Source organism: Megascapheus bottae, chromosome 28 (genome assembly GCF_031878675.1).
Source record: "Megascapheus bottae isolate mThoBot1 chromosome 28, mThoBot2.hap1, whole genome shotgun sequence".
Taxonomy (NCBI): Eukaryota; Metazoa; Chordata; class Mammalia; order Rodentia; family Geomyidae; genus Megascapheus; species Megascapheus bottae.
This window is the reverse complement of record NC_143536.1, coordinates 821,909-832,236: the sequence shown is the minus strand read 5'-3', so window position 1 is coordinate 832,236 and position 10,328 is coordinate 821,909. Positions and strand designations below refer to the sequence as shown.

Here is a 10,328-nt window from a genome sequence, read left to right as displayed (position 1 = left end):
CAGCTGGGGAGGGAGGCCAGCTGGGGAGGGAGGCCAGCTGGGGAGGGAGGGCCAGCTGGGGAGGGAGGCCAGCTGGGGAGGGAGGCCAGCTGGGGAGGGAGAGCCAGCTGGGGAGGGAGAGCCAGCTGGGGAGGGAGGCCAGCTGGGGAGGGAGGCCAGCTGGGGAGGGAGGGCCAGCTGGGGAGGGAGGGCCAGCTGGGGAGGGAGGCCAGCTGGGGAGGGAGGGCCAGCTGGGGAGGGAGGCCAGCTGGGGAGGGAGGCCAGCTGGGGAGGGAGGGCCAGCTGGGGAGGGAGGCCGGCTGGGGAGGGAGGCCAGCTGGGGAGGGAGGGCCAGATGGGGAGGGAGGCCGGCTGGGGAGGGAGGGCCAGCTGGGAACTCAGCTTGGTTGGAAAACACAGAGGAAAAGATGATAAGGCTGGGAAGTTGCACAAGCGTCTGAGGGAGGGAGGAGGGAGGGAGGGGGGCATCTGCAGGAGGGAGGGAGGGAGGGAGGGAGGGCATCTGTGGGAGGGAGGAGAGGAGTCTGCGGGAGGGAGGGAGGGAGGGAGGGAGGGAGGGAGGGAGGGAGGGAGGCGAGCGCTCCCTCCTCCCTGAGGAGCTCAGCCTTCATTTCAGCAGTGATTCCTCTGCCCAGAAATGGCAGCTGCTGTGCTTGCTTTGGGTTTATTCTGCTCTTTCTCTAGACTCTTAAGTGATTGGCTCACCGTGTTTCTCCTCCTCTAATAGCCGTGCTATGAATTTTCCTCTGAACATCGTGTTAGCTGTGCTTCCATGACATTTGATATGTAACATGTTTTTAACCAAGTGTAGCATATTATCTATTGTGTCTTTACTGAGCAATTGCATGTTTGCAATTCTTCTGTTGCTGATTTATAGTACTGGAGGGCAAGTGTTGTAGGGCTGCACTTCTTTCATACTGATTACATTTCATTTTATGGCTGAGCTCTGCTTTCTCTTGGTCGGGTTTCCCGTCATTCTGCCGTTGTTGGGTGGGGTATTCCGTAAACATCTGTGACGCCCTCATTTCTCGGGCACCCTTTGCTCATCTTCTGCTCTGTTACTGGGGGTCAGGGCTCTCCGGAGGCGCAGAGCCAGCAGCTAGCATCTGCCTGTCTGCCTGTCTAGATGGCAGCCACAGTCCCCCCTCTCTCCTGGGCCCGGCTGGCCCCCCACAGCAGGCTGCTGGCTCCTGGTTGGGGGCTCCGATCTCTCTCAGTTGTCTCTCTTCAGAGCAGCCGACTTGATTCCCATCCATCCGTGATCCCACCAAGGGCGGTGCCATTTTTAATCCCAGGAATGGCCCAGCAAGCAGTGTGAAGGTTTCCTTCTGTTTTTGGTTGCGTGCCTGTTCTACTTTTGCAGTGAGTGGGAGACACAGATTGTACAGACACTGTCGGCGTTGCTGTGGAAACAAACAGGGCCAAACACAGGCTGGACCTTGAGCCCAGGCCTCCATCTGTCTACTGTGTGCTGTGACTTCTGTTTGGAGCGAGCCATGGCTGCCTGGATGGCCCCTGCGCCATCCTTAGCCAGGATGGAGCTCTGGAGAGCTGGCAGCCTGACGGGCAGAGACCTCAGCAAAGGGAGGACTGAGGAGGACTCACCGAGCACCTGTGGGGAGGAGGCCAGGGCCATGACTGGACAGAGAACCTTCCAACTTCTGATGACAAGAAAACCCTTTCATCCCCCCCGCCCCCGCCGAGGGTAGTTGCACCTGTCTGTACTCCCGGCACTCGGGCCAGGCGAAGCACAGCGCCTTGGAGCCTGCAGGACGACGTACACACGCCGTCTTAAGCCTCCCCATCGCACACTTCCCCTGCCTCACGCGTGCTTTCTTTTCTTTTGTGCTGTCCTGGAAATGGGAAAGGTCTCCGTGTTGAACCATTTGTTTTATTCTGCTGAAGTTTGGAGCCAGCTAAGAGCAGTTGGCCTGCGGCCCCTCCCTGGGCGCCGCTGGGCAAGGAGAGTGTGGGTGGGAATGGACGAGATGCAGAGGGAAAGGCCCTGGCACCCCGCCAGGCACGAGGCGGAGGGTAGGACGGGCGCCCGAGCCTCCAGCTGGGCGGGGGAGGGGCTGGGGTCGGAGAGATTAAACCAGAGGCCAACAGGCAGAGGCAACATTCAGTAGTCACCTTGGGCTTGGCGTCCTCTTCCCTTCCAGGCAGACTTTCTTACCCTCTTTAGGAAGTCGACTGGACTCAGATTCCTGATTCCCATTTAAAGTCGGGGCAGCTGAGGTGGTAACCTTATCCAGTGTTTACTGAGTGTCATTTTCTAAGACAGTGAGGCTCATGCTAACATTTTTTGGGTGTGGCCCTTTTTCTGAGCACTTTGCAAAGAGCCTTACGTGTCCGTCTTTCTCGTCGCCTCTCTCAAGAGTGGGCACCGTCCCCATTCCAGAGGTGAAGAATTTCACCTGCTTGATTTGCTCGACAGAGGAGAGGGCAGCAGAGAGGAGAGGACTGGGGAGGAGTGGGGCGGTGGGGGAGGAGCAGGGAGGAGCAGGGAGAGTGCGCTGGCTGTCTGCATCCCGGGCCGAGCTGGTGGTGGTGACCATTGTGTGTGTGTGTGCACATGTGCACGCTCGTGTGTGTAGTGGAGTAGGTTGGATAAACCCCTGTCCTTGTGTAAACTGAGGCACGGCTGGCTGGAGTCTGACCTAGGACTGGTGTGGCGAGGCGGGGAGTGGGACTCCAGGGCTGGCATTGCTGGCTTGTCGCCTGCCTTTCCGCCCCGTGTCGCCTGACTCCTGCTGGCCCCAGTGAGACCGGAGTCTCAGCGGAGCCTGTGCTTTTGCTGTCTTTGGTGTTTGTTCATGGTGGGGAGATAGCTTTGTGTTGCTGTTGGTCGTGGGGCTTGACCTCAAGGCCCGGGCTCCCTCCTGGAGCTCTTCTGCTCTTGAGCTCGACCACCTTGAGCCCCAGTGCCCCTCCTGGTTCAGGGTGCTTCACTGGAGGTGAGTCTTACAAGGCCTTTCTCGCTGGGGCTGGTTTGGAGGGCAATCTCAGAAGCTAGGATTGTAGGTGAGTCACGGACGCCCCGCTGATCTTGCACTCTTGCTTTTTTTGTTGTTTGGTGCTCTACCACTTGGGCCACAGCTCCATTTCTGGCCTTTGGCTGGTTAACTGGAGAAAAGACTCTTGCAGTTATCTGCCCGAGCTGGCTTTGAACCTTGATCCTCTTTGGGTTGCTAGGATTACAGGCGTGAGTCACCGGCGCTCGGAAGGAGGTATCTGTAATGTGTAACTCACACTCACCCCACAACCCACTTACACCCCGCTCACAGCCACCCCTCACACGGTGTCCCCCCACTGCCTGAACACAGCCCCAGCCCCCGTCCCATCTCTACACCCGTCTGGCCATGGGAAGGGCTGTACTTATTCTAACGGGCTGGAGTTAGGACCCAGGAACCCAGCAGGGACCGGATATAAATAAAGAGGAGGACAGAGTTTGGTGGAGCTGACATCACTCCCTCCCCACCCAGAGCCGAGGCACAGGCAGAGGGGCAGCCGGCTGGACAGTGGGGAGCCACCGGCTCAGCTTCCCGCTTCCCTCCTGTCCCTGGACAGCCCTGACCGCGGTCCCTCCCGGGGCAGGCGGGTGGGGGGCAGTGTGCAGCTTTGTGGGTGCCTTCTCAGTCCAGAGCCGGCCTGGCTCCCCACATTCCACTGCCTGTTGGGTGGAGAGAGAGGGAGGGAGGGAGAAAGGAGGGAGAGAAGGAGAGAGAGAGGGAGAGGGAGAGGGAGAGGGAGAGGGAGAGGGAGAGGGAGAGAGAGAGAGAGAGAGAGAGAGAGAGAGAGAGAGAGAGAGAGAGAGAGAGAGGGAGGGAGAGAACCGCGAGAGCGCGCCTGCTCCATAAACTTCAGGGAACTGACTTTCAAGTTCCGGAGCCTGTGAAATGTCCCTGTCCCAGAGAGGCGGCAAGTAGAGAGCAGGCATCCCGGCCAGGAGTCCCATTCCCCACCTGCTCGCCCTCTGGAAGCCATGAAGCTGCCCTCCCTGGGCAGCCGGCGTGCCTGGCTGCTGCTCTGTGTCTGTGGTTTTCAGGTACTGTCCCCCGAGGCTGTAGTGCTGTCCACACGGACATCCGTGGGGCTCTCTGGGTCCCACAGTGTGGCTTTCCCTTGCAGGTGTGTGCAGTCCCACGCAGGACACAGGACCACCCAGGTAAGAGAGGCCTCCTGGCCGACGGGCGCCGGCTGTCTGGGGTCCCGAGGGTGGGCTTCCCCCGTCGACTCTGCTAGCCGGGCTGTGTGGCCCATGTCAGCACACTGCGGTAGACGTGGCCGGCGGAGGCCGCCTCGTGGTTAAGGAAATGGGCCTCTTGCCCCTCACCTGGGCCCACTAGAGCTGAGGTCCTCACGTGCCCCTCTGTGCCGCCTGCCGCCCACCTGGCGGTCCTGGCAGGGGCTGGCCCTCTGCCAGTGTGTGCTTGGCTATGGAGAAACCTCGCCTTGTGTGTGTGTGTGCACGTGTGCATGAAGGTACTGGACTTGAACTCAGGGCCTGGGCACTGTCCTTCAGCTTTTTTGCCACGTCAGCCGCCGCTCTCTCCTGGCTTGTTGGTGGTTGACTGGAGGTGAGAGCCGGGGGCTTCCCTGCCCTGGGCTTCACACTGCCGTCCTCAGGCGCCGGCCTCCTGAGTGATGACTGCTGTGGGGGCTGAGGTGCCCGGGTAGCGCGTACCCGTGTGCGGCCCGGCCGGGCTGCCAGGGCGGGATGGGAAGGGGTGAGGGGTCTGCGGGCAGGTTGGCTGTTCTGGGCCTGGGCTCCCAGCTCTTCTAGCGCTGACCCTTTGCTGGGCGTCATGGCCAGCTGGGGAGCCAAGTGTCTGACTCAGGGAGGTCCTGGCAGCCATGGGCGGCCCGCCTGCTGCCAGGGGACCTGATGACGGAGGCTTGAGATTCAGCCCCAGGGCCGTGGCCTGGTCTCCGGGGCCCTTCTTCCGACCACGAAGACACATTACGTGGGCACACTTCAGCCCCCCCCAGGGCGACCTGTCTAGGTGGTCGATTTCCTCACCTACGTCTTCAAGGCCCTCTTGCCTTAAATCCTCTGTACAGGAGTGTGGAAGCCATGGGTCCACCTGTCCCCCAGCCTCCGCCCCAAGTGGAAGGGCAGAGGATGGGGTGGCCCTGGGGCCGGGTAAACACACTGTCACCACGCTAAGGACGGGCATGCAGTGATGAGGTGACACTACCCACTGACCAGCCATGGGAGATGGGAGGACTGTCTGTGGAACAGGGGTCCATGGACAGAACCATTAGGAAGGCCCTGAGATCACCCCAACTTCAAGGGCAGGCACTGGACACAGGGTCCATCTCCACAGCCGTGCAGGGCACCCTTGCAGGGCTGCACTGTGTGGCCTTCACGGTGGGGGTGGAGGGGCGGGCCGGGCAGGGCGGGGTGGCGGTGCAGGGCAGAGCGAGCAGGTGGCTGCAGAGTGTGTCCTGGCTGAACGCCAGCAAACCACACCTCAGCTCTGGTGAAAAGGCCCAGCAGGATATGCCATTCACGGTGGCCCAGGGTGGCCGCGGCGTGGCCTCTGCACAGGCGGTGTGCGGCAGTCCCTGGCCTTCCGTCGGCGTGGCAGAGGGGATGCGGGCGAGGCCGTGTCTGGCTGGGAAGCCTGGGCCGGCAGCACGGCGGGAGTCCCACCTGGGACACTCTGGGCGTCCACGCCTGCTCCTCTGTCTACCGGGCGCTGGAGCGGCTGGGTGCTGGGCTCCATCACAGGCAGGAAGGTTGAGCTCTGTAAGTGACCTCAAAGCACAACGATTTGTGCTCTGCAGGCCACCACCCGGTGGGTTCAGTGTGGTTGAGAGGGACGAGGGCCCCATCCTCACTTCACAGGGAAGCCAGGAGCGCTGGGAGAATGGAACCAGCAGGGCAGGGGTGTCTGCCCCAGCCCAGACACTTGATTCCTGGTCCTGGCTTCCCAGGCCAACCTAGGAGCTTGTGCCTGTTGGTTAATTCTGACCCATAAATGGTGCTAGCTAGGAGATTGCAGGCCATTTGCAAAGGTTTACAGACAAGTCCTTTTATAGATAATGCTCATAATGAGGAACAGGAACTTGAGGAAAATAGCAGCCATGTGACCACTCAGACCCTTCTTCCCCGGGGGCTGGGGCTCTGAGCCCAGCTGGAGCCCAGAGGCTGGGCAGCCGGTGACCCACCTCCCTCTCTAGGGCTGGAGAGCCCACAACAGGTAATTACAGGGTGGTGAGTGCTGTAATGCACGCAGACTTCAGCGCTCACCTCTCAGGGAGAAGACTACGCTCACGATCACCTTTCAAAAAGTAACCCTCGTCCTGTCAGACACCCGGGAACGATCAGATAATGGTTTGCTGAGGGACACAGACTCTAGTTATAATTCTGTGTACTCCATGCTCATGATTAATTAGTCTTTTACTCATTCCTGCATTTCATCATCCACTCTACCTGTGGAGTTCCGTTTTCTTCATTAATTTTTGTGCTTGTACGGGAGCTTGAATCAGGAGCCTATGTTTCCACTTGATTTTGTCGGTTATGGAACGTGAACTCTGGGCCGGAGCACTGTCCCTGAGCTCTTCAGCTCAAGGGTAGCTCTCTACCACTAAGCTGCCACACCACTTCTGGCCTCACGGACTTTTGTGTCCAGGCTGGCTTTGAGTCCACTTGTTTTGTTTTTGCTCAAGGCTGCCGCTCTACCATTTGAAACACACTCCATCTCTGGCTATTTGGTGGTTAATTGGAGACAGAATCTCACAGATTTGTCTGCAGGGGTTGGCTTTGAACAGTGATCCTCAGATCTCAGCCTCCTGAGAAGCCAGGATTACAGATGTGAGCCACCAGTGCTCACTAGAGTATGTTTTTAATGACTAATCTTAGGGCCTTGGGACATTTCAAATACAGAAATTTGAGTTCCACACAGACACAGACAGACAGACACACACTTGAAACACAGAGAAGAGAGGGGATCCTTTACATAGCATAAGTGACTCAGGAGCCAGACACCAGACCCAGGCACAAAATAGCGGTGGAGGTGGCCATTGGGAGGGAGCTGACACAGGAACCAGGAGCAGATGGTGGGGACAGGGCGGGGGGGGGCTGGAGAAGTGCATGATGAGGGAGCCCGGACGGGGATTAGAAAGAGGCAGCTACACAAAATGCAAGGAACAGCTTTCCGGGCAGTGGGACCCACAGAGGCCTGCGGGGAAATGAGCTTCAGGGCTGGAGGCAGCGGTAGAGGGAGCCCAGCAGGCAGAGATGGGCCTTGCCCATGAGGACCGACTGCCGTCCAGGCCACCTGCAGGAACCCCTGAGGGAGGCAGGAGCCAGGTTAATCACAGGAAGGGAGGATGGAGACGACTAAAGGCGGGGGCAGAGGAAGAATTAGGAGTATCAGGAACTATTGTCATCATCCATTCTTGTCTTCCCCCAGTCGACCTAAACTGATGGAATGTTACACGTGAACATAAATTAACTCCAAATGATTGATTTACCCTTGGGACAGCAATGGCTGGAAATCTTCCCCTACCTCTATCTTCCCCTTTTCTCTGTTTTCTCTTACCCGTCCTTCCCTCCCTTCCCTCTCCCCTCCCTCTCCTCTCTCCCGACCTTTCTCTACTTCCTCCTGCTTTCCTGAACTGTTCCCAAATGGCAATGTGACTGCCAGATGTGCCACGATGTCTAAGAAGACACCTTGTCGTCGGCAAGTCTGCCATGGGAGCTGCGTGGCTGCCTAGATCTAGTCTCGTCCTTCACGATGGGGAGACGGCCCTGGCTTGTCTCTGCCTGTCCTGGTTTCTCTGAAGCCTTGGTCTACACTAGCCCTGTGGACTGAGCCAGGCTACCAGGTTAGCGCCATCTGATTTTAATTTAAAAAATTGGCAGCACTAAATCGGGGTAATTTTAACTTTGAACATTGGGATTCTTAACTTCTCCAAAGGAAAGAGCTGGTGGGTCTGAGCAGGTGACCTGCAGGGCTGCTGTAAGGCAGCACGGGCAGTGTTCGGTGGCCTTCAGTGGATCCGGCCTCTGTTCCTGGTGTATGTGGTCTGAGGTGTTCAGTGGATCTGGCGTGCGTGGGTCTGAGGTGTTCAGTGGATCTGGTGTGTGTGGTCTGAGGTGTTCAGTGGATCTGGTGTGCATGGGTCTGAGGTGTTCAGTGGATCTGGTGTGCGTGGGTCTGAGGTGTTCAGTGGATCCGGCCTCTGTTCCTGGTGTGTGTGGTCTGAGGTGTTCAGTGGATCTGGTGTGCGTGGGTCTGAGGTGTTCAGTGGATCTGGCCTCTGTTCTTGGTGTGTGTGGTCTAAGGTGTTCAGTGGATCTGGTGTGCGTGGGTCTGAGGTGTTCAGTGGATCTGGTGTGCGTGGGTCTGAGGTGTTCAGTGGATCCGGCCTCTGTTCCTGGTGTGTGTGGTCTGAGGTGTTCAGTGGATCTGGTGTGCGTGGGTCTGAGGTGTTCAGTGGATCTGGTGTGCGTGGGTCTGAGGTGTTCAGTGGATCTGGTGTGCGTGGGTCTGAGGTGTTCAGTGGATCTGGTGTGCGTGGGTCTGAGGTGTTCAGTGGATCTGGTGTGCGTGGGTCTGAGGTGTTCAGTGGATCTGGTGTGCGTGGGTCTGAGGTGTTCAGTGGATCCAGCCTCTGTTCCTGGTGTGTGTGGTCTAAGGTGTTCAGTGGATCTGGTGTGTGTGGTCTGAGGTGTTCAGTGGATCTGGTGTACGTGGGTCTGAGGTGTTCAGTGGATCCAGCCTCTGTTCCTGGTGTGTGGTCTGAGGTGTTCAGTGGATCTGGTGTGCGTGGGTCTGAGGTGTTCAGTGGATCTGGTGTGCGTGGGTCTGTGTTCAGTGGATCTGGTGTGCGTGGGTCTGAGGTGTTCAGTGGATCTGGTGTGCGTGGGTCTGAGATGTTCAGTGGATCCAGCCTCTGTTCCTGGTGTGTGGTCTGAGGTGTTCAGTGGATCTGGTGTGCGTGGGTCTGAGGTGTTCAGTGGATCTGGTGTGCGTGGGTCTGAGGTGTTCAGTGGATCTGGTGTGCGTGGGTCTGTGTTCAGTGGATCTGGTGTGCGTGGGTCTGAGGTGTTCAGTGGATCTGGTGTGCGTGGGTCTGAGGTGTTCAGTGGATCCAGCCTCTGTTCCTGGTGTGTGTGGTCTAAGGTGTTCAGTGGATCTGGTGTGCGTGGGTCTGAGGTGTTCAGTGGATCCAGCCTCTGTTCCTGGTGTGTGTGGTCTAAGGTGTTCAGTGGATCTGGTGTGCGTGGGTCTGAGGTGTTCAGTGGATCCAGCCTCTGTTCCTGGTGTGTGTGGTCTAAGGTGTTCAGTGGATCTGGTGTGCGTGGGTCTGAGGTGTTCAGTGGATCCAGCCTCTGTTCCTGGTGTGTGTGGTCTAAGGTGTTCAGTGGATCTGGTGTGCGTGGGTCTGAGGTGTTCAGTGGATCCGGCCTCTGTTCCTGGTGTGTGTGGTCTGAGGTGTTCAGTGGATCTGGTGTGCGTGGGTCTGAGGTGTTCAGTGGATCTGGCCTCTGTTCTTGGTGTGTGTGGTCTAAGGTGTTCAGTGGATCTGGTGTGCGTGGGTCTGAGGTGTTCAGTGGATCTGGTGTACGTGGGTCTGAGGTGTTCAGTGGATCCAGCCTCTGTTCCTGGTGTGTGGTCTGAGGTGTTCAGTGGATCTGGTGTGCGTGGGTCTGAGGTGTTCAGTGGATCTGGTGTGCGTGGGTCTGTGTTCAGTGGATCTGGTGTGCGTGGGTCTGAGGTGTTCAGTGGATCTGGTGTGCGTGGGTCTGAGATGTTCAGTGGATCCAGCCTCTGTTCCTGGTGTGTGGTCTGAGGTGTTCAGTGGATCTGGTGTGCGTGGGTCTGAGGTGTTCAGTGGATCTGGTGTGCGTGGGTCTGAGGTGTTCAGTGGATCTGGTGTGCGTGGGTCTGTGTTCAGTGGATCTGGTGTGCGTGGGTCTGAGGTGTTCAGTGGATCTGGTGTGCGTGGGTCTGAGGTGTTCAGTGGATCCAGCCTCTGTTCCTGGTGTGTGTGGTCTAAGGTGTTCAGTGGATCTGGTGTGCGTGGGTCTGAGGTGTTCAGTGGATCCAGCCTCTGTTCCTGGTGTGTGTGGTCTAAGGTGTTCAGTGGATCTGGTGTGCGTGGGTCTGAGGTGTTCAGTGGATCCGGCCTCTGTTCCTGGTGTGTGTGGTTCTCTGGCGTTCATTGGATCGGGCCTCTATTTCTGTACAGTGTGATTGTTTTCCCCCGAGATGAATAAATCAATGAAGATTTTCCAGTGAGCAGCGTAGGTTTCAGATGGAAACCAGGTAGAGGATGGGAGTGAGTGCCTTGGCGTCCTGCCTCTGGGG

At 58.1% G+C, this 10,328-nt stretch overlaps 1 protein-coding gene across 2 annotated transcripts in view; it reads left to right on the top strand.

Moving 5' to 3' along the window:
• Positions 1-3,814: 3,814 nt before the first annotated feature.
• Adgrd1 (adhesion G protein-coupled receptor D1) overlaps positions 3,815-10,328 on the top strand; it is an 80,332-nt gene continuing 73,818 nt past the window's right edge. For both annotated transcript variants that reach the window (XM_090320667.1, XM_090320668.1), the window contains exons 1-2: positions 3,815-4,048; positions 4,132-4,168. In XM_090320667.1, coding sequence (XP_090176793.1) covers positions 3,986-4,048; positions 4,132-4,168 — 100 coding nt within the window. In that variant the 5' untranslated portion in view covers positions 3,815-3,985. The remainder of the gene's footprint in view (positions 4,049-4,131; positions 4,169-10,328) is intronic.